The sequence below is a fragment of the Hermetia illucens genome, chromosome 2, assembly GCF_905115235.1.
Source record: "Hermetia illucens chromosome 2, iHerIll2.2.curated.20191125, whole genome shotgun sequence".
Classification (NCBI taxonomy): Eukaryota; Metazoa; Arthropoda; class Insecta; order Diptera; family Stratiomyidae; genus Hermetia; species Hermetia illucens.
The window spans coordinates 172,167,612-172,191,926 of record NC_051850.1 but is presented as its reverse complement, the minus strand read 5'-3'; the positions used below and the strand labels follow the sequence as shown (position 1 = coordinate 172,191,926).

At 41.3% G+C, this 24,315-nt stretch overlaps 1 protein-coding gene across 1 annotated transcript; it reads right to left on the bottom strand.

Annotated features, from left to right (window-relative positions):
• Window positions 1–341: 341 nt before the first annotated feature.
• Window positions 342–23,752, bottom strand: LOC119648615 (piggyBac transposable element-derived protein 4-like). The gene is made up of 4 exons (XM_038050385.1): window positions 23,693–23,752; window positions 1,702–2,981; window positions 419–515; window positions 342–350 (listed from the first exon to the last, which is right to left on the bottom strand). The coding sequence occupies exons 1-4, from the start codon at window positions 23,750–23,752 to the stop codon at window positions 342–344; spliced, it is 1,446 nt and encodes a 481-aa protein (XP_037906313.1).
• Between the last annotated feature and the right edge of the window lie 563 nt (window positions 23,753–24,315).

The window sequence follows — 24,315 nt, the reverse complement described above, 5'->3', positions numbered from 1 at the left end:
CGAATCTAATCATAGCTCGCTTATATTTATGCTAGTATTTGGTTCCGCATTCATAATAACTTCAACGAAATGGAATCTTTTCGGTAAAATAAAATAACTCCAATTTTGCTTCTCTGTTCAGTTTATGGTAAATATCTGAAAATATTCAGTCCAACATAATTGGAATTTTTATAATTTCTGGAGTTGTGGAAGGAGCAATCTTTGACCAAAATTAGAATGCTCTAGGAGAATTGCGGTATCTAGTTAAAGGAAACGATGAAAGCGAAACTGGAAAACGATGGTATTCTCGTAAGAATATGTAGTTCTGAAATAACTAGAGAATTGGGTTCCTATTCATCAAATTAAGATTTCTAAGGATTTTTCGCAATTATACTTTTATTCAATTCAATTCAATACGAAAAACGTGAAGAAATCTTACCTTGTGTAAGCATTCAGTAGGACCACTTTCAGCTTCGCTATTTGTTCTTATTCTTTCTGCAATACATTTCAAAAATTGTGTTACTATTTTTAAGGTTCTGTGGAGAATAAAACTTAATTAGAATGAGTTTATGGTGTATCTATTCGTCTATCTGTCACACTCATTTTTTTGGCAACAGTTATATTTGTTGACTCGAAACTGTGAACCTCCAAGTATGCAGTGTGCCCTTAGACTAGCAAAACGTCCTAGTTTAAGGGCATCCCATGTATTCAGAAAAAAGATCTAAAATGTTAAAAAGATTTCGACTATCACTTCACGAACTTCACGAAGCAGGTCCTAGTTTTGAGATCATTTAGTAGTGCAGATGTTAGAAGGGTCCATTTTCCAAAATTACTAAACCAAAACTTTTGAAAAAAGTATCACAAAATAGCCTTCATCCCGATAGAGAGAGAGAGAGAGAGCCTTCTTGTTTCGATTGCCCTAACCACTCTGCCTCCTTACCCCGTGGGTGGAGCTGGAAATGAAAACTTTATCCTAATGAAATCATACCTCCTTCAGAAGCACCATCAATTTTTAAGCGAGGGTGACCTCCGTGATTTTTCAACGTTGTTAGAAAGGTGGGTTTGAAGATTAAGCATTAACCTTACCTTATGATTATAACAAAATAACCCCCCCCCCCCACCCCTCCTCTGCAAGTTTTTAACCGCGTTAGAGATGGAAGGAAGGCCTTCCCTTTCGTCGTGTATGCCGCTCTCGGCCTCCTCACACTATTCCTTGGAGGGCACACCCTTTTTGAACCTACGAAATTTGGCCTTTTTCCCTGTATTCAATATCGAAATCATTTTTCCTTTCTTCCAGATTTCAACCATAAGCAGGGACAATATAAAGAGCTTTAAGATGATCATTCAACTTTATCATGGAGATCCCCTTAAGTGTTTAGACTTTTGAGTTTTCATACTCTTTTTGTGGCGAAAGTGACTTGAACAGAGGTGAACTCTGGAGTGTTTAGTTAAATGTTGGATTAACAATTTTCCTGCATCTTTTACGCTTGCTAATAAGCTTCGTTCATGAGGCCATCACTAACTGTTGAGATGTTAACCTTCATACGACCCTCTTTTCAACTAGCGTTGAGGGTCCTATGGTCATTTTTGACCACATGAAGAAAATGTAAAGAAATCATGAAAAAAATTCAAGAAACGATAATAATTTTTATTAGTATTCAAAACATTATATTGTTTTAACAGTCTTTGCACTTTACAATAAAGTGTCGCTTGCACACATACCTTTTACAATTGTTACAAGTAAATGAGGTTTTTATGTCTTTAGGGCAAAATTTGCATCGTCCTCTTTTGGCAGATTCCTCTTTTGTTGTTGTAGTGTTATTGGTGTCATCAGTTAAATTTCTGCTTTTCAATACAATGTCTGCAGACGCTAAGGCTCTAGGAAGAGACTTCCTCATCTGCATATATGGATTCACCAGTGCGCGACCGAGCTGCTCCAAAAAAAGTCGCCGCCTGTAGAGTTTACTTTTGTTCCAATCCGGTTCTACCTGAGTAAACAATATAAATGCATTATAACACGATATATCAATAATGTTGCAAAAAACTGCTACTGGCCATCTTTTAGTTTTTCTTTTCGTTGAGTAGCAAGCGACAAGTTTATCCAAAGTATCTACCGCACCTTTCGACGCATTATAATCTTCGATGATAAGCGGTTTTTTATTCTCCTTATTATTTATAGAATTAGTAGTATGTAGTGTGCTCTGTAAAATAACGCTTCGATTTTTCTTTGGTACATACGTAACCAACGTCGTATCTTTGGTAAATGCGAATTTCGAACTTTGTGCAGGCCACTTCTTTGATTCCAAAAGAACTCTCGGAATCGAAGGTTTATTTTTTCGAATTGTTCCAACTGATGTAATCCCTCGTTTCAAGAGCTTTTGTGCAAGTTCATAGGATGTAAAAAAATTATCTACCGTAATGTTGTAACCTTTCAATCCAGCAGTCAGGTCTTGAACGACTCGCATTCCTTGATTTCTTTCTGGTGTATTGTTTATTCTTCCGGTGTAAGGTTGTATATTCCAGACGTAGCTTGTACCGCTGTCGCAAGCTACCCAATTCTTCATTCCATATTTAGCAGGTTTCATTGGCATATATTGCCTGAAAGGACATCTGCCCCTAAAGGGAACCAGCTGCTCGTCAATGGTAATATTATTTTGCGGATTGTAGAGTTTTGGTAAAATATCTACCCACGAGTCCCACAGCTCGCGGATGGGTGCAAACTTGTCTGTTTCCCGGCGGCTACTCCTCGTGGACCGATCATCAAAACGAATGAATCGTGAGATCTTCTTGAACGTTTTGTTCGACATGACGGCTCGAAAAATTGGACGTCCTATTTCAGCATCCCACAAACTTTCAGTTGCTTCATTGTTAGATCGGTACACTCCTGCAAGAATCAAAAGTCCGATGTAAGCTCGCAAAGTTGGCGTATCGATATCTTCAAAAGTGGCTCCTAAGACTCTACGTCCTTCCCGATTCGTATTTCGCAAAATTATCGTTTCCAACTGCGGTGGTAGAAATAGATCGAATGATGACTGAATATCAGAGATCCTTGAAGCGGCGTAGCGTGTTATTCCGGGTTGTAGTGATGGGTTTGTACTTCTTCGTGAATGTCGGAAAGGATGTTCGTACCATTGTATAGTTTTGTCTCTAGATAAATATTCGGGTAGGTCTTCCAGAATAATTTCTTCAAGGTCGTCGTCCGAAACTTCAATTTCTTCATCGCCCGATTCATAATCTTCAATTTCGAATACTTCCTCGTCCTCGTCACTAAAACTCTCCGCTACTTCGATAAAGTCCATGCTTTTATGCAACTAAACTATACGGCAACGATTTACCAAATGATACACTTGTTCAATGACCTCGCGCTTTTATAGCCCTTCGAGGATGATGCAATACATTGCACGCTATGTGCAATAAGATGATGAAATACATTGCAACACATATAGGATGCTATGCAATACAAGAAAACAATTTTCCTATTGGAATTTATCCCCAGAATTCGCAAAATTCATTCGATTGGTCGTTTTTGACCCAAGGAACTTAAACGTAACATTTTTTACTGTGCAAGAACGGAGCATTTTTTAAAAATACTCTGGTGTCTAACATGTTTAGGAAGAAAATAAATTATCAGTTACCATATTTAAAGTTCATTGAATAACAAACAGCTAATACAGAGTCAACGAAAAATCAATTTTGGTCAGAAATGACAAGAAGAACGTATGAAGGTTAAAGGAACTTGTGTAAGTGCCTGTAATATCAGTATCGAATTTTTCAGTGTTTGAGACTCCTGTGGATTTGTTTTTAGATTGGAATGCTTTCGGTTTTGGAAAGCGTTGAAAGGGTCGAACACAAGGCGAGGATAATTATTCAAGAATGGTGGCATTGTTGGGTTTGTATTCGACTGGTTGCTGGTGGTATATATTGACTGGAAAATTCAACTTCAATATTCCCGAATTGAATGGTTATAACATTTGTTCAATTGACCTCGTCATGGAGTTTAAATAATAACTTTATTATTCGTGCGAGCCTCTCCACTGATATTAGATAGTACGTTTTTTTCGAATTACACGACAGCTACTTTCTGAGGGAGGGTCGGTGTTCAGTTATGTGCTTACATTCAGTATGCGATGCCAGCCCATAACGACAGTAATTTTGGAGTTCTTCTTTTGTCAATAGCTATTGCAATTGAGTTATCAAAGTGCGAAGGATATTGGATTCGGAGACAGTAGGTGCTGCTGTCAGATTGTGCTGTGTTGGAAAGCATTGTTGGTTAGAGCTTTTGAGTAAATCTGCTAGTTGCGGGTTTGGTACTTGGCAATACTGGGTTTAGCCTTTTCGACAAGGTGTTGTACATTATTTTTACACTGGTTGCCGGTCTACTTTTTCTTTTTCAGCCATTGTCTCGTTCAGTAGCGATGTCGGGTTGTCTTGATCGTTTACGCCATTTGGCTCTGCCAAATGCCTGATCTGAATGCAGTCCGGAGGCTTTAAAATCCCCATCCAGCCTATTAGGCCATCGTTGTTTCGGCAGGTCTTTTGGTCTTTTCCCATCGACTTTGATATTCAGACCAATCTTGGCAAGTCAAATCTCGCTACCGCGAATCGGATGACCATGTCATCGAAGACGACTCTTTCGAAATTTTGCCACAGTCGGTGCAAACATTTCCGATGTCGTGTTATGTCACTGGTCCAACACAACATTTTCGTCTCCATTAATGTAATCGACCAACATTCAGAACCATAAAGTACGACAGGGCGGCCACAATATGTTAAATTTTGAATTTGAGACATTCATTGGTACTTCGATTTCAAAGAATGTCAGTTGTGGAAAGCCACTTCATTCAGGCTACGTGAAGCAATTTCATAAAGCATTTTTTTTTTATTTCGCCTGCCTTCCTCATTTTTGATAGATGTCCCATGTTCCTTTTTTCATCAGGTAGAAAATATAGCCCTATTTTGAGGGTAATTCTGTGGTTTGTTCAATCCCTTCACCGAATTCCCGGAAGCTGTTTTGTTTTGCTTCTAATCCCGTGGCTATACGTCGTCAATACGTCTTTGTACCCTGGCGGGCTCCAATTTTCTTTCGTGCACTTTTGGAGTTTCTGGAGCTATGTTCTTATTTTGGTTAAGTTTTTGTTCCTTCATGGCACGTCTGTCCAACCAGGCAGTTGGACTGATATGCGTTAATAACTCCTCTTTTGAGGTCTTTCACAATTGTTTCCAGTTCCAGGTTGTTTCTATCACCCCACCTGTGAATGAGCCATGTTATAGCTCAGGCACATAAGAGTCCCTATCGGTTCTTCTGGGATTCTTTACTATTTCTTCAGGGTTAAGAGTTGCCGATACAATATTTTGAGGGCTAATTCGACATCCTCCAATTATCGGCCAATCCGTTTCTCAGAGTATTTTATAGAGTTATGTCTAGTGCCTATTTACGTACGTATTTCCTATATTTCATATTTCTGACCTATTGCTAAGGATAAATTCAGAAAGGTACTGACCTCTTCGATTAGTATAGCTGCTTCCTCAGATCTTATGATAAGGGGTGGTGTCGCAGCCAGAGACAAATGGTAGTGTCTTCCTTTCGTAAGATTTTACTAGTTTAACGACTAATTTCGGTGGGATCTGGATATAGCGCGAGACCGCAATTGCCTCCCGGCTTCTAATAAAACTCGGACAACCACGAGGTTTCCAGTCAGGAACTCTGAAAAACATAGATATTTTGGATTGCATTTAAGAAAGAGGCAAGCTCTTACTTTTTCGCACGAGGAATGTCAAATTGCTGTTATTCGTCTACCAAATCTGTAGTTAATGCAGCACTTACGGTGTTGAAATGTCTCCATGGATCTTTCATTTACACTGGTCGTAAGGAGTTTGCCTTTGCTTTTTTAGTGTTTTTAAAGGCTCCCAAGAACCGTGCATGAAAATCTTTATTCTGGTTAATTAAGACGTACAGAATATATGCCATCTCCACTACTGCAGCTTTCGAAAGATTGACAGTCATCATGTGTTCGCCTTGTATAACATCTCCCGCACATGTAGACAGTTCTACTTCCTTGGAACCTGACGTCGAAAGCGTATGCCGGTGAATACCTACTCCACACTTCATTTCTTGCAGATCTGCATGATAGCAAGTTCTGGGATGATTCTCCACTCCTTACGAGTATTTGCTGTAATGTCGGCGGTATTGCCGGGGGTCTCTTAGCTTCTGTCTTCAACTACCATCCTCCAGGCATTTTCGCTCTTTTCGGATTTAGGTTTCTTTTGTACATTCCTCTCTGTGAATTTTTGTGGTACTTTTGTTGATCTCTGCCTTTTGGTCAAGAATCAGCATGGTAAGATGGAGCTAACTCACTGAGGCGACTTGGTATGGGTAAGGCTCCATTCATCTACAGTCAGTAGCTCCTGATTACAAACTATCCGTTGGGCATGTTTCGCATAACACCCTGGATTGGCGGAGGTGTTTTTTGACTCCTCATTTTAGATTCGTAGCATGTTGCTAAGTGTCGAATCACCTTTTTAAGCATGTGCTGCATTAACATCCACTAACAATCTTGGTAAACGAAAGCCTTAGCTCCTGTAGAGCCATATATCAATACCAGGAGGAGATAGGTTGGCTTTCAGAGTGTTATATTCCGCCGCAGTCTATCCTGCAGTCCACTGTTTCATCCCTCAAATGTGTAAGTGATATGAATAATCTCGATGAGCACTCATATCATTTCATTACTCATCTCATTTTTAGAGTTGGAAATAGAGAATGGATTCCAGAGAGTCATTCTTATAGCAGCGTTAAAACTCGCTAATTGGAAAGGCTGCCGCGCTCAATTTGAATGAAGAAGGAAGGAAGGAATGGAAGAAATGGATAATAATAATAATAATAACATAAAGTATTTTCTAAGCGATGTGGGATTCAGACAGTCACTCGTCCCAGGACGAGACTGCAGTGCATCAAAATCCGTAAAAAAATGGGATTACCCAGGATATATAGAATCACTTGAACAAAGTTTGGCAGCAAAATGTAAAAAAAGATAATCAACTCTTGAGTCTTCATCATCATGATCAACGGCACAACAATCGGTATCCGATCTAGGCCTGCTTTAATAAGGAATTCCAGACATTCCGGTTTTGCGCCGAAGTCCACCAATCCCTAAAAGCTCTCTGGCGTCCTGGCCTACGCCATCGCTCCAACTCAGGCAGGATCTGCCTCGTCTTCTTTTTCTATCATAGACATTGTCCTTATGGACTATGACCCGCCTACCGCAGCCTATTGAGCCGGATTTTATCCACAACCTGACAGTTATGGATTTCATCGTTATGTAAGCTAGGAAATCGTCCATTCTCATGTAGCGGGCAAAAAATTCTTCTCTCGAACGCGGCCAAGAGTTCGCAATTTTTCTGTGCTAAAAACCTAAGCCTCCGAAGAATATATGAGGACTGGCAAAATCATTGTCTTGTACAGTAAGAGCTTTGATCCTATGGTGAGACGAGCGAAATAGTTTTTGTAAGCGGAAATAGGCTCTGTTGGTAGCAAACAACCGTGGACGAATTTCATCTTCGCAGCTGTTATCGACTGTGATTTTCGACCCTAGATTGGAGAAATTATCAACCATCTCAAAGTTCTAGTCTTCTGTCTTTATTCTTCCCGCTTGACCAGAGCGGTTTGATGTTGTTGGTTAGTTGGTTTTTGGTAATAACGTTGTCACTATATATTTTGTGTTGCCTTCATTGATGTGCAGCCCAAGATCGCGCGCCGCCTGCTCGATTTGAATGAAGGCAGTTTGTACGTCTCGGGTTGTTCTTCCCATGATTTCGATATCGTCAGCTTAGGCCAGTAGTTGGGGGGACTTAAAGAGGATGGTTCGCCTCGGATTTACCTCAGCATGGCGGATCATCTTTTCCGGGGCCAGGTTAAAGAGGACGCAAGACAAGTCTTACACCCTTGTTGCATGGTCTCGAAAGTGATCCTGCTGCTTTTATCTGGCCTCGCGCATTGGTTAGGGTTAGCTTAGTCAGTGTAACAAATTTCGTCGGGGCGCCGAATTCTCTCATGGCCGTGTACAGTTCTATCCTGGCTATGCTATAATAGGTGGTTTTAAAGTCGATGAAAAAATGATGCAACTGATGTCCATATTCCAACAGTTTTTCCATCCCTTGCCGCGGGGAGAAAATCTGATCTGTTACTGATTTGCCTGGAGTGAAGCCTCTTGTAGGCCAATAATATGTTGGGCGTATCGGGCTATTCGACCTAGAAAAATAGCGGAGAATATCTTACAGATGGTACTCAGCAATGTAATACTTTTATGATAGCTTCACTGCGTGATAATTCCTCTCGTTGTGTCTCGTTGCCAATCGTCGTTCGCTGTCCCACACCTTGAGCATAAGCTGGTGAACCACTTGGTGTAGTTCGTTCCCTCCATGTTTAACCAATTCGGTTGTTGCCGACTTATGATTTTTAAGCCGATGAATTGCACAGACTGTTTCTTCTATACTTGGTGGTGGCAGTATTTGTCCGTCGGTTTCAGTTGGCGGGCCCTTCAACTCACCGATGTTCGGCTTGTTGAGCAGTTCATCAAAGTACTCAACCCATTGTCCCAAGGTGCTCATTCTTCTAAATCAGATTTCCCCCTTTGTCTCGGCAGGATGAGCATCGAGGTGTATAAGGGTTTATCCTGTCGACTTGTTGGTAAATCTTGCGCGCCTGGTGCGGTTGCTCCCTGTACTTTTCTAGTTCACAGACCCTCCCCCCACCGAGGCTCCTTCTGTGGCTTCGTAACATCGGTTCTGCATGTAGGGGTGTCAGCCATACCTAATCCTTATCCTGGAGGACCAGTTGGTACAGTTTGTCTAGTTTTTAGGCGCGGGAGGCTCGCCTTCATCCTTCTTTATCTACAGCTTTTCGTTAAGAAAGAATTCCCAACAGTCACCACGTGAAGGTGGAGATAGTGTTTGGTAGTGACGGTCACCATGTGGAGGTGGAGGTAGGGTTTGGTAGTAGAGCTGTTGGTGTTGGTTTAGCACGCGTTTCCCGGATTTTATGCTCCATCGTGGGTACCAATCCATTCAATTCGGCCTGGGACCTATACTACACTTTGATCATCACATTAAGAATATTATGTAGTCCCAACATCTTATCTCGCCTGAAAATGAATGTTAAGATTATATCTATTTGATTTTCACCCCAACTCGTTATTCACATTGGTTATTGCGTTCGCTCCCGAGGCACGAATTAAGTTCTTACTGATCCACCATTTTTCTGGAGGGTCCTTTGTCATGATACCTTTCGTTTGCTCTCTATAATGAATTTTTATTGTTGTCTATTTATCTCCTGATTTTTTCCTAAATGCTATTTCTACCTTTTTTACTCTATCGCATGTAACCCAAATAAGGGAGCATAACTTATGACGTTTCTAAAGCAATTTAGGGCAACGCACTCCAGGTTCTCAATAGAAAATTCAACGCATCCCATTGACAAATTTCGCTTTTGATTCCTAATCTATGTCGACTATCCCACGCGCCGGATAAATTGGGTGTCACAGAACTCATTCGTAGAAAAAAAACTCTTTCTGTGGTACCTTGCTTGAATACTAATAGGAGCAGTACGCACTGACTGATAATTGCGTGCGAAATGACGTCAGGGACCATTTGAACGCCCCACATTAAGTCAACAGACTGATAGAGAAAAGGTACCGTAAATGAACACGTAAAATTTTGATTTTATACTCGTACGTTGCACGGGAATGGGGTAGTCTTCATATTCATAGGTGGAAGCAGCCAGAAGGCTCGCACAATTGACGCAATGCACACGTTAATGAGCGTCGCGAACCGGGAGTGACGCATTTCGCAATTATGCGAACATTGTCTGCGGCGTCTAATTGTGGTCACATCAGCAATAGCTACGCAGGAATGCGAGTTGTATCACTAAAATTATTAATTATTGCTCAGGCGTGAATGTGGATATGCGAACAGAAGCAACTGAGACTATAGTAAATGCGTGAGTATCTTCCTCAATCATCACATCAAGTGATTAACCTACTCAGAAGTTAGCTGAAAATTATCTGGAAAATTCTGTAGAGGAACTAGCGTTCCGTTTCGCTGAAGTGAAGTTGCTTTGGAGTAATAAGGAAGATTGCTTTTGCACTTTGGTACTTGCATGCAAGATTCTTCCGATTTGGATCAGATAAAAACCTCTTGATGTTCTTCGTTGACGACTATCCCACAGTTATCGAATTTCATGAGTTCTTTCCATCCTGTTTTTTCTGTACTTAAAAACTTATTAAAATCTAAAAGATATGAAAATCACTCATACAAACAAACGCTTATCACAGTTCCTTTCCTTTTGGATGTAACCAGAAATCTTCCTGTGTGCTATTGAAAAATATTTATGGTCAACTATATATAATATGTCACTACCGTCATCATCGACATCAAAAAGTCGCCGACCCGAGTTAGCTTCGATAAGAGGGCGTTAAGAAGACATCCGGAATTCCAAGATAAATTTGGGTCCCACTTTGATATCAACATTTAATGTATACATTTAATCTATACATATACAGACATACCAACAAACTTCATGTATCCAGCTTAAATTCCGATACGACCGAATATCTCCACGAAATATCTCAGAAAATCAACAGGCCAGCGCTAAGAAGGAAGCACCTAATGCACTTGAGTCAATATTAACAGGATATGTGCCTAGCCACTCGAAAAAAAGAACATGGTCTCCTCAATATTCGCCACAGACGAGAGGTTCTAAATTGACAGACAGCATTGAGAAGATTCCAAAAAACCCAAGTAGATGACCCCGAAAGACTACGCTTGAGGGGCTGCATGGCGCAAGAGACCTTTTATTTGGATGAATGACCGACTAATCTTCTGGTTTGTTAAAGTAGTTAACACTGTGCAGCGCCTACAGTCTCTTTGATTTTATAGTTCCTTTTCGAGCCAAGCATCCTTTGCTTTTCTTTTCCCACAAAAGATGTTAAGGTCGTGTCTGGACCAGAAATATTTTAGCGCGCCGATCTTTTTACCAAAATGGTATTACCATCTTTTGCCACTGTCACTGTTTCGGATTATAGTTTGGTTGAAAAGGATCACTTGCTAGTGATTCTTCTCCGGCTTTTCCTGATGGCAGGAATGCATCTGCAAGAATCCACTTTTAATATTTCGGGGTAGCCTTAAACTGGCAACACGACATCATCCCATAATCATTAAAACCGTTTCAGTTTTTTTATGTTATATTCCCATTCAAGTGGTTGCCGTCCTTTGAGATTGCAGTAAGTTCGAGGAATTTTTCGGTAGACCACAGAAAATTCCTTTGATGAGCGTGTGAGCGTTTTCGCATATGTACCATATCTGATTTAGGGTCGCCATCCATCGTACGTTCGAATCATTTGAGAATGGTTGGAAAGATGAATGGTTCTTAACAGGCGAGTAATCACCCTGACAGTATCAACTTCCTCAAATGTATTTTAATTAAAAAAAATGTGCATTGTGGAAACCAGGAACGATATCGTATTGTCTGGGGACATTTAACTTTGTGGGGCACTTTAAAAGGTATTTAGCATAATTCAGATGCAAATTCCAAATACAGGAATTAGAATGCTGAAACCGAATTGCTTTCAACAAATTTTCAACATCGATTGGAAATGGAAGCTGAAGTATCAAAGCAAAGTACAAATTGCCCAAAAAATGGGAGGCAAAAATTTATTTACATATTACATTACATATTCGGAAGAAGACAGGTAGGTTAGATGCTGCTGGGAATGATAAGGTTCGTTCTCTTCAAATCTCTCTTTTCAACTCTACTCCCGTAGAGGGCTGGGTTAGGAGGATATGCAATAAAAAGATTCCTCCTCTCTAACCACCTTGAAGAGTTGCGGCGGTTATTGTCCATAAAAAACCATGACTCCTCACAAATTGGACTATCTTGATGTCACAACAGTAAGAGTAAACTTTTAACTTTTCTCCCGGAAGGAGCAGGGAGAATACGGAGGGGGAGCCTTTCTCTCCAATGTCGTTGAAAAATTGTGGCGGTCACTCCCTTAATAATTATGGAACCTCAAAGAGGATATCGATGAAAAAAAAAGCTCATCATCATTAACGGGGCAACAACCGGTATCCGGTCTAGACCTGCCTTAATAAGGAACTCCAGACATCCCGGTTTTGCGCCGAGGTCCACCAATTCGATATCCCCAAAAGCTGTCTCAGGCAGGGTCTGCCTCGTCTGCTTTTCCTACCATAGAAATTGCTCTTATAGACTTTCCGGGCGGGATCATCTTCATCCATACGGATTAAGTGACCCACCCACCGTAACCTATTGTACCGGATTTTATCCACAACCGGACGATCATGGTATCACTCATAGATTTCGTCATTGTATAGGCTACGGAACTGTCCATCCTTATGTAGGGGGCCAAAAATTCTTCGTAGGATTCTTCTCTCGAACGCGGCCAAGTGTTCGCAATTTTTCTTGCTAAGAACCCAAGTTTCCGAGGAATACATGGGTTTTACCTTGGCTATGCTATCATAAGCGGCTTTAAAGTCGATGAATAGATGGTGCAACTGTTATCCATAGTCCAACAGTTTTTCCATCACTTGCCGCAGAGAGAAAATCTGATCTGTTGCTGATTTGCCTGTAGTGAAGCCTCTTTGGTATGGTCCAATGATGTTCTGGGCGTATGGGACTATCCGGCCTAGCAAGATAGCGGAGAATATCTTATATAGTATAAATACAACTAATAAGCCTACAGATGAGCAATGATGAAGAGAGCAAGTGGTTCCCGAGATATCGGTACTTGCAAGAATAAATATCCACACCAACGAAAAAGAAACAAAAAGTTTTTTATTATTTCAGATCTTCACCTTATATTTTATATACATTTAATTTATTCAAAAAAATTCACCTTGAAGATTATGGTCTCATGGTTTAAAGAGCTTGTGACATCCATGTTGATTGCCTACAGCAAAGCTACTTGATTTTGAGATTTGCGACCTGTCGAATCTGATATAGAAGCCTCGACAGCTGGTCACAAGCTTGTAAATTTCCCAACTGTATAGCATTCATAGAATTCAGCTCGTTAAAATTGTCGAAATCCGTATATCGTCGATAATTGAAAACCACAAAGTACGAATGTATGTGCTGCTACCTGGAAATATTTTCAACAAGAAACGATTCCTGGGTATTGGCTGGACCCGAACAGCTTTATTTATAGCCTAAATTCTCTATTTTTATTTATTCTTCAGCCTAATAAGCCTAAGAAGCGACACTATCAGATTTCAGCCTCAGCTGTCCTCAAAAAGCCGACGCCTTGGCTGCAAACGAGTCGTCCGTGCACTAAATTGTGGGAGTCAGTTACTTCCCAACTGAAACAGCTCGTCACTACGTAGATAGGTTTTTTTTTTAAAGCGGAAGCCATAATTCCAGGACCCAGGCCTTCTGTAGGCCTTCTGTACTACATGTCTATCTTCTTAGACAATCGCACATATTGAAGAGGGTACGTGGAGATTGGGAAACTGACGCCGCAACCACCTCGGTTATTGCACGGTCTAATGGGGACTTAGGACTCAAGTCGCCAAGAATAATATAACGCTAATAAATCAAAACAAGGCACCCCAAAGACATCCGCAAGCAAAAGGACGGAACAATGGGCAACTCTAACGACAATCAAAGAATGTGGAAACAGTACTTCCGGAAGCTATTAAATCCTAACTTAGCAACCAAATACGCATTATCATATGTTTTTGACGGCCCAGAATATGACTTTGCATTACCTTTACCACCATAGATAACACCGAGTCCCAAGTTAAAATCCAAAAACAGCTAGCCTAGCTCAGACATAAAACAGAGAGGTGCCCTCGCTCCATGCTGTTCAATTTGCCGTTCGAGGATCCATATCACCATCGCTAGCACGCTGGCCTAGTGCATTTATGGTGTGGTACAGACGGATGATATTAACGTTATGGCAGGCTCAATAGTTGACCCGAAAAAAAAAACATTTCGCCTGGAATCAACGGCAAAAACATGACTCAAACACTACAAAATCCTCCGGTGATAACCCATCTGACTGTGTGATACTAAATGATTACTCAACAGAGAATGCTGTTTTTGGAATGGTTATTATTCGGCATTGGGACTATGTAGATAGCTAGGGTGGGAGGATTAGGTGTGGTAGCGGTTTGGCCAGTAAAGCAATAAGTTTGTCAGTCGTCATCTTTCAAAAGCTTCATTGAAAGGAAAAGCTCCGATTGACACTTGGCACCCCTCCATGTGGGATGGCGCTCCCACATTCTGTAGAAAAAAAAAATTGTGCCGGCCATAAATGCGTTCGGGCGACCGTGATTTCCCGATTAAGTGCAGGTAAGACTGAAAATATCAGTGCCCGTTAAGCAGCTGGATAAGGTAATAGTCAATCTCACGTTTTTGCCAGCGACGGCTTTCTTATTTCCCTCGCCTTATCTGAGGTATATAAATCTCCGTTCTTATTCTTGGTACTATCATATTAGCAAACGTAACTCACAAAGTCACTCAGCGTTACCCTAGGCGCTTCACCATACTGAGGAAGGCAGCCCATATCTCGGAACTGTAAAGATGGACAGTTTGAACCCTCTCCCTGGTCATGGCAACGACTTCGGTTTTCCCCAGAGCTAGGGAGAACCCGTGTTTAGCTATCCATCTGCTAACTCGCCGCATCATCGCGATGAACTTGTTCAACCATGCGTGCGGCGACCAGTGCTGCAATATCATCCACGTATCTGACCAGAATATGATTAATCACGCCTAAAGGTCGCAAAACCAAGGATGGATACATGTAGCGTCACAAGCGACATCACTCGCCGACAGTGGTAACTGTGTCCTTCAACCAGTTTCATCTCTGCGACTACTTCTTCAATAGCATCAATTTAGATCGAAAGCGCCAGTCAGTCTTGGCTTGATGAGCTTTTCAAGCAGCTTCCCCGCTGTGTCCATGGTACTGAGTGGACGGTATGCTGTCGGTGCGTCTAGATCACCTTTTCCCTTACACAAGCCTCTCAACTTTCCAGCGGAAAGGAAAACCATACATACTTCATGCTTGAATGCAAGTTCATCACTTCACAGGGAATACCATCCGATCGTGGTGTTTCTTTGACTTTCATGGACAGGATCGCCTCCCCTAGTTGTTTTAGAGTAAAGAGAGGGCCTTCCTCAATACTCTCGACAGTGTTAGATCAGATAGGATGGACAGGAAAAAGTGCCTCACTGCTTCCATGGAATGAGTGATCGATGAGTTCCGAGTTTCTGGTAATCAGCTTGTACGCGATGCCCATAGCTGCTTGTTAACATCGCTGACTAGCTTCTGCTATCAGTGTGTTTTCTGCTTATTGATTTCTGGCGGAGTTTCTTTTTCGCTCTCTTACATTTTGCGAATGTAAAGTTTACTTCTTGTTCACTGAGCAATCCATCGAAGTCTCAGGCAGTTCCTTTGTAGACCTACAATTTCAGCCGTCCACCAGTATCTTCCTAAGATAGAGTTTCCTTTTGGGCGCCAATACACGCTGTTTTCTCCTCGTCTCCTTTTATCGATTGTTTGTTCTCCCTCTAGCGGACTGAGGGTACCACGCTTTGTGCTGCGCTAGTGATATATTTTTTCATCAGCTCTTTTTTGGTTATTTTCCACGAATTTTGCTGGTGTATAACAAAATCCTGGAGTTGCTCAAACTCCATTGTGCCATTTTCATCATCCATATTGATATTTCGCGGGACGATGGTAGTGGCCTTCATTTTCCGTAGGATCACACAAGACTCCATTGATAGCCTTTTGGACAAATTCCATCCTCAGCGTTGAGATGACTTGAGTTTCCGCTTGGTTAGGGAGATCTTCACTCTTTTTTTCGGACTAAGGAGTGTCACGCAACTCGGCCTTTGTCATCTTTTCTCGTGGCCCTATTTCCGACCTCTAACGTAAAGGCGTCTTTCCTTTTTGGTCCCTTCCATGTTGTGACTCGTTTTTTCACCACTAGCCGTCTTTTCACATCCAGTGGACAGTGGACCTTTCTATTTTTTCTGCAGGAGACCATCGCGTGGTAACTTCACGCTTCTTGCTGCCAGCAGCGATGGTCGTGGTGTATTGCCGCTCCTTCTAAAAATTTCAACTATTGACGATTGTGTCGTCGTAACTATTGCTGTCGTTGTTGTTGATGTTGTCATTGAATTTTGGGTCCCAGCCGCAAGTCACTATCCTCATTAGAAATTGCAGTCGCCTTTAGTGATCCCCGTGATTGCCTATGCCAGTGGGGAGGTCACGCGCAGGTAAACACAAATCCTTATAAGAGTTTGTATTCAGAGTCAGCAGCCGCTAGTCAGGAGTCCATCTCAACTATGCCTGCGCTGCCAACTTGGTGGTGTTATATGTTAGCTTTGAACATTTTTGCAGCCCTGCCAAGATTATTTTCGGGGCGGAGGCGGTTGTAACATTAACTTGAAAGCCGTTTCCACGAAATGTCACTCTGGTGTAGTAAGGCAACAGGATACTACAACTGTCAGCTCATGGGTAACCTGTGTATTCCGAATCGTTTGCCAAATTATAAGTTCTTGGCATGTCGGGCCGTCGTCGTTATTGTCGTTCACGTTAGCTCTTCACCAGGCTATCAACTGGGTGGTGTAAATCGGCTCATAACAAGGATTGTTGCCATCCAATAACATCGCCCTGTCTGTCCGAACCCATTTGGCCGATACTAATTGGAAAGTTTAGTAGTTAAGCCTAACCTTCAAAAGACACGTGTCCAAATTTGACAGCTGTCTAACTATTAGTTTTTGGGATAGAGTATTTAGAATGAAGCAACTTTTGTCAGTCTAATTAAAATGGATAAAAAGGAATATCGTGTGTTAATAATGCATTAGTTTTTGACAAAAAAAAATACTGTTTGGAAAATCAACCGTTGAGAAGTGGTTTGCTAAATTGAACGATGCACGTAGAGGCAACCACCACCACCAAAGCGTGTAACAACGCAACAGTCGGCTGGCAAGGCTATGGCATCAGTATCGACTATCTTTCGAAGGGAAAAGCCATCAACAGCGACTATTACATAGCCTTATTGGAGCGTTTGATGGATGAAATCGTGGAAAAACGGCCCCATTTGAAGAAAAGGAAAGTGCTGTTTCATCCAGACAATGCAAAGGGTAACAAATCAATGAAAGCGATGGCAAAATTGCATTAATTGGGCACCGTATTCTTCAGATCTGGCCCCCAGTGACTTTTTCCTTTTTTTCAGAAATTGGGGAGTCCCAAGTTCGCATCCACTTGATGCCGGACCGCCCCTCCTTTAATTTTTGAACCTTGGTTGTTAAATCCAAAAAGAGGAAACCGTGGACTATGGGGAGTGCGAGCAAATTGCTCTGCATTTGGTCCGGTGCAGCATCAAGTGAATGCGGACTTTGGACTCCCCAATTCCTGGAAAAAAAGGTGTCTAGCTGTCTACGAATTATAAAGGGGAGCGTGTTAAATCTGCGAGCCGCTTCGGTCACGCTGCTCCCAGGACAGACGTGAGGCAGCGTCTGATGAGTTACCTTTACCCTGGTACGAAATCGTACCCGCCTTCGTTCCTCTTTTAATTGACTTTTTCCCATTCTCAGACCTCAAGAGAATGCTTGCTAGACAGAAATTTAGCACCGATGAAGGGGTTATCGTCGAAACTGAGGTTTACTTTGAAACGCCGAGCTTTATTATTGCAGTTTCATTCTTAATAATGAATCTATCTGACCATTTCTAACCTAATGTTTTTGGTCCATAATTTTGGACATTAGTATTTTTACTTTATCTGAGATCGAAATTTAGTGCCCTCTTAAAATAATAAATCAATTTCTTTGTTTCAATGTAAATCGCTTTAATATTTACAAATGAAGCAAGATTCAGTGGGGTAAAAATTTCCATACATTCCTCAGCTGTTTATTCCCCAATATTTACATCTAAGATGCGACTTAAGCACCTTCTTATCTTTATTTCGGCGTTATTACTATTTCAGCTATCACATTTTTGCTATAATCTGCAGACGCAGATATACCATATATCACTTGCGAATTTCTTATTCTCAGCACACATTCCCACCGTCTATTGCTATTATAGTATGTACCATATATCGACCAGTTATTTTCGCTTCTTAGTCAATTACCATGAAATATCATTGTCATCCTTCAGCTGCCAAGGATCGCAGACTACCTCATACCTGTACCTATGAGAAAGTCACCAGCAGGTAAATTCCGTGAACTTTTGTGTTTATGAATTTTTAATCAGACAATGAAAGTTATGTGTCTGCAAGACGTCGCCTATAAAAAATTCACGAGATTATCTGCTTCAGTCATTGCTTTGTTCAGACGATATGTGAAATGTACACTCCAATGAATTAACCTCTCTATTCCAATTTTCGCGACTGAGTTCACTGAGTCGGCTATATGGATTCGTTAGCTTTCAGATCTCACGCAAAAAGTCATGTACCCACGGATTGCACTCTTTCAAAATTCTTATTTGGAAGTGACGTATCTTTTCTACAAAATGGGTAATTTGAGAACGTATGATATATTTATGAGCATGCAAAGGTGGAAAGTCTGGAAAGACCTGCATGAAGTATTTCTTTACATAGAAGGTAGTAACAATGACATGTAAAGGAGATATGTGACAGTTTATAAAAATATTGACCACCCTCGGCTGGAAAGTGATTTCTTACGCTGTGAAAAGTCCGAAAGTATCTTCTCTGTTTAAAAGTAATTCACCTCTCTTCATCCGAATATGGGTTGAGCCCCGAATTCTGAAATTTTATTCATTTTCTCCATGCATTGTTGTAGTTGATTGAAATATGTTTCTGATTTCATTGAATGGCTGGCTCATTCTACACTAGAATGCCTGAATTCCCAAGAATGGCAAACACTACAACGACACTTGAGCTGCACAACATCCCTTGACTATGCCCATTGTTCTCTAATGGTTACTTCAGTCTAGCCATAGGAATTCCTTTCATCTATCTGCAAATAATCCGTTTTTCGCCGGAATTCGGGTTGTATTTCTGTAACCGGTCGACACTCAAAAGAAAAACACCGAAGGTCCTAAATTGGACACAAACAATTTTATGATTAATTTTGTCTACCTATGGAAAATGTATTTCAGGAACTCGTTTCTCGGCCGTGGCCATTGACAAAGCGAGCACGAAATCTCTAACCTAAAGCGAACCACCCAAAGCGCAAGTGACCACCAGAGAAAATCAGTGAACCCGGCATCCTCATACTGCATTGCCAATGTGAATGGGCAAAAACAAAAATCTGCTTTGAAAGGCATAAGAAAAAGAGAAAACAAATTTGAAGACTTGGATGATTGTTCCATATCTCGTGAGAAGATACGAAAGAATTTCGCCTACATTTTCCTCGAAAATCGGGTCAACGTTCTACGGCAAAGGCTCAATTGGGAAGGCTCAGAAATAAATCTTCAGGGCATGCAATCACGGGACGAGAAGTCCACAAAAAAATTCAACACTAAGTTCCTTTTGATTTTACACGTATAGCGAAAACCAGGGTGCTAGGGGTTGTTGGGAAGGAAACATAAATTTTGGTTTTCCAAGAGGTGTACGTACATAATTACGGTATTCATTCGAGCAGGACTTCGGGGTGTTATTTTAGTGTTTTGGGAAAATGGAAGATGGGCATAATCCGGATGAATTGTAAAAAGGGATATGCTCAATTTCCGACCTTGAAGAAGAATACCATATGGGAACCACTCAAATGTCACCATTTAAGGATTTCTACTTTTGCTTATTTAGAATTGACAACTTAAGATTGTCAAAACGCATCCATCACGGACTAGCTAACAATTTCACTTGAATTCAAAAAAGGTCAACATTCAGTTTGCAATTTCGCCCCTTTACACCTATTCATATTTTATCCTTCCTCATTGGTTTGGATTTTATTGTGCGGAGGTCTTATTACGGCAACATCATCAGGTTCGGTTCCTTTTATAAATTCCTGAAGACTCAGAATGATTTGCTGTTTGATTATCGTATAAGCGACAATTTATGGGTGTGTAGGAAGCAGGCCTACCCGCCAACATGAGCGATAGTCCGATTCGAGAAACCCTTTCACTGTAGCGCCTGCCATCATTAAAAGACTTGTCCAGGTATGCAATGAAACAGATCAGGTCAAAGGATTGGGTAGCAATGAGGATATACAGACGAATATAATACAATATGAAGGTTTGAAGATAATGTGGCGTCTTGATCGTGTAAACAAGATCACGTAGGAAGTGTAAATGGAGAATATAGTTTGCGTTTTTTTGAGAGAAATTAATTGCAGGGTTTCAGCTGAGATTTTAACAAATAACAAACCTAATCAGGTACGAGCAAAGGTGTTCAAGCCAACTTCAAGGAAAATATCAAAATTCAATGATACACATATGTAAAATGCAGATTTTCAACAAAAGTTGCAGACAGATTAGGGATACTTATAAGCTAGCACACGGAATATGTGGGGTTTGTTGAAATGCGCCTACTGCAGTTATGGGAAGGGATGACTATTTGGTAACTGGCTAACTCGTCTATTTTAAAAAGGAGTTGGTTAAGGAATGTCTTAATTGATATTTCACCGTCGTCTTCAGGAGAATTGTAGTCACTGTAACTAAACTTATGGAGGTCACCATAAAGAGTCTACTTCGATCTTCGCCTTGCTTGGTTTGTAATTACTCAATAATTTTATTCCTCTAGCACCGAGTTTCACTTTTTCAAAGCGGAATTTAAGGTTTTGTGTGAAACAAAACCCTATTAAAATCGGTTTACTGTCTGCCCGTCTGTCTGTCTGTCTGTCAAGCGCAAACTTGGTGGAAAGGTGGAAACTGTGAACGCTCACCCATACAGGGAGTTACATAATTCTACGTCGAATTTGAGAGGGGTTCCCATACATGCAAAAGGAGGTGCACATTTTTTTCCATCAAATATAGTCATGTGAAAGGTCTCGGTTAGTACTTTCCGAAGCTGGTCTTAGTTTTGACATTTCTTGGAAAGGTAGGGAGTGCGGGGGGTTAAAAGTTATTATTTCTTTAACGAATCCATTCTCAGAAACTTACTAACCGAAGAATCTGAAGCAAATCAAGTGGCTGCCATTAGATGGTGCCTAGGCTCCAAAATACCCCCTTACCGAGGTCAGTTCAAATAAAGTTAATAATAGTGCATTACTATAATTTTTAGTTATTGCCTGCAAAGCCCCCGTCAAGTTCATCCTACTACGACGACACTTTGCAGAAATATAGACTATATAGCATGATTCTACTAAGTTTGGTGGAAATTGCACTATTACTAACAAAATTATAACAGGCCAAATTTGTCGCTTCTTTTCAAATTCAAGACTTCAATATCACTTGTAAGTGGGTATTTTCACATAATATATGCATATATTATGTGCTATGTACTAATGGGACAAATGCACACAATTCATCTAAAAATTTGATTGGTATTTCATGTTATCTCTGCAATTTTAACCGATTTTAAGTTGATTGCATTAGAAATAGAGATATCAGCCTTAGAAATTGGATTAATCTTGAGAATTTTTGCTCACGCTAGACTGAAAAAGTACAATCTTAGAGAGGCACTGCCGCGGCAAGTTTATGGGATTCTCACCCACTAAAACCAACCCGGCTTCAGAACTTTTCCCATGATGTTCTGCGAGCTTATGCCAATTTTTACAGAGGTCTCCGAGCTCCTCCTCTTGTGGACAGTAGAACCTGCTCAAGCCACTCAGGTGGGTAACCATATTCATGGTAAAAGGGAAAATCATTCAACCTGAATCGGTGCAGATACTTTTAGTAATCACTATAACCTGACAGGAATTGTATAAGGTAGTAATCAATCTTCTTATGCCGTCCATTCCTCAATACGGGAAATCAAAGTGTCGGTCCAGCCGCCATTCCGCGAGTTACCTCACCGTTGCTGCCACTTTTCCATCGACTCCCGCCCTGTATCCGTTTCAGGTAAATTCATTCTCCTTTTTTCATGCACGCAGCGTGCCTAACTTGCCAGAAGGGGAGGGGGGGGGGACTATTCCCGCAATAACAGATGCTGCCTCGCCTGAGATTGTTCTGGAGGCGCTGCATACCCTTGACCCCAGTAAGCGGTAAGCCATGTTTGCCATCCTCTAATCGCTTTCACACATTAGAACTTCCTTCCAGAAGTAATCTGTTTCTTTTGGCTTTAATCCCCGCTAGCAATATACTGGTATTATTATTACAGGCATAATCTAAGTGTCCCCTGAAATTGATCTTCGCGTTAATCATTACCTCCAAATATTTGGTAACCGACTTTGAAATGATTATGTGGCCACAACCAAGAATCGTATTCCTTGGTCTACGGTGGGTAATCAAGACTACCTTCGAATTTGTTTCGAAACGTCAAACCGAACCATCTCTACCCACGCTTTTATGGAATTAATGTTTTCGTTAGCGTACACTTCAACATTCTCAGATCCACTGCGAAAACGATTATCGTGGCCTCCTTTGCCACTGGATGGACAAGGACCCCGTTTTTCATCACGTTCCACAGGAGGGGACTCAACATTGAGGCTTGTGGTACTTCTGCTGTGTCGGTGTACTGCTTGGGTCCCTCATCCGTATCGTACCAACGTGTCCTTTCCAAGAGGTAACAATCGAGAAACTTAGTCAAGTAACTAGGGACACATTTTTGACGTCCATTGTTAACTAGGCACAGCCCTTTTTGGAGGTCGACGTCGATCGTTGAATGAAATTGAAGAAAACCAATTGTATGGATCATCCCTAGATTCTATGATATGGATGAGTCTATTATAGATTATCCTTTCGAGCACCATTCCTACCGTGTCGATAAGGCAAATCGGGCGGTATGATGGTAGATGTCGTGGTTGCTTCTTGAGGTTCTGTAGCGAAACTCATTTTTGCCTCTTCCACCAGCCGAGGCAAATTCATTCTAACATGCGGACTTCAAATACGCTGGTAAACCAGCTAAACTACGGGTTGATAATAATAATAATCGTTGGCGCAACAATCCATTTTGGATCAGGGGCTTGAAATGTGTTAGAGGACTTCATTCGTAATGGTACATTACAGTAGTATACTGTAGGAGGCAATGTGGTCAGCAATGCGCTCGCTCGAGATTGTTACCCTGATTTGACTCAGGTACTCATTCGCAGCTGAGTCGACTGGTATCCGACGTCAAATCAAGATACAAATCCCACTGCCACCAATGAGATTTGAACCGCGACCTTCCGTACGACACGCTTGTGCTCTAACGACTCAGCAGCAATGACAGCACCCAAACCTGGAGTTTTATTATCACCAAGTCTCCAGCAAACGTCTGCAAGTTCCTACTTAGTCACCGCAGGTATTATGTAGACATCCAATACTTATCTATTTTTTTTGTGTTCCCTTTATTTGGAGGAAAGAGCGCCTTCACTATATCGCGTAGAAGATGCAGGCAGGTCAGTTATAGTGTTTGCCCTATCACCTTCTTCACAACAATGCTGTGCAATGCTTTGGTTTGCCTCCACAGAAAATTCCTGAAAGCAACGTGGTTAAGAATGAGCTTACGACGAAGGTTCGCATTTATTTCGCGTTTCTCGTCGTAGTTTGGTCTTCTTCTTGACGGGTGGTAGATCCTTTTTGCTCGAAAGCATACATACCGCAACTGTGTGATTTCTTTCTTCCACCAATAGTTTGACCGGCTATTTGCAAGGACTCACCGTCATTTGTGCTACCCTTTCTGATGTCACATCACCGGAGTTGTGGCCTCCCAATAGCATCTCTATGAATGCATCCTTTTCAGACCTTTTCATGAAGCAGCCCCACGGGAGTGCAGATCGCCGCATGGCCGAACTAGAGGAAAATGATCTGGCCTTCTTATGAGTAGAATGCTCGCTGAGAAATAAGACCATTCTCCTATCCGTCTGTCTATCCTTCACATTCATTTCTTCAGAAATGGTTACACCTATTAGTAGAAAGGTGGGAACTGTGAATCCCCTCATGTAGTGAGTAACATTATTATACGTTGAGTTTGAGGGGCTCCTCGTACATGCAAAGTTTTGTATACCCACTATAGACATGTGGGATATCAAAGAAAATGTCTCTCTTAGTAAGCAGATATTACTTTTGACATTAGTTGAATAAGGAAGGCAGCGTCTGATGAGTTCCCTCTGCCCTGGATGGAACCCTATATCGTCTTTCTTTTGCGCTATGTTCCAAAAGAAGCGCCCGTAGATCATGAAAAGTGGAAGTTGCTCTTCATCCCGTCTAACATCAGGTAGGTGTTGAGCAACTTCAATGCAGGGGCTGCCTGGGCTAATGATATTTGTAGGACTCAGAGTTA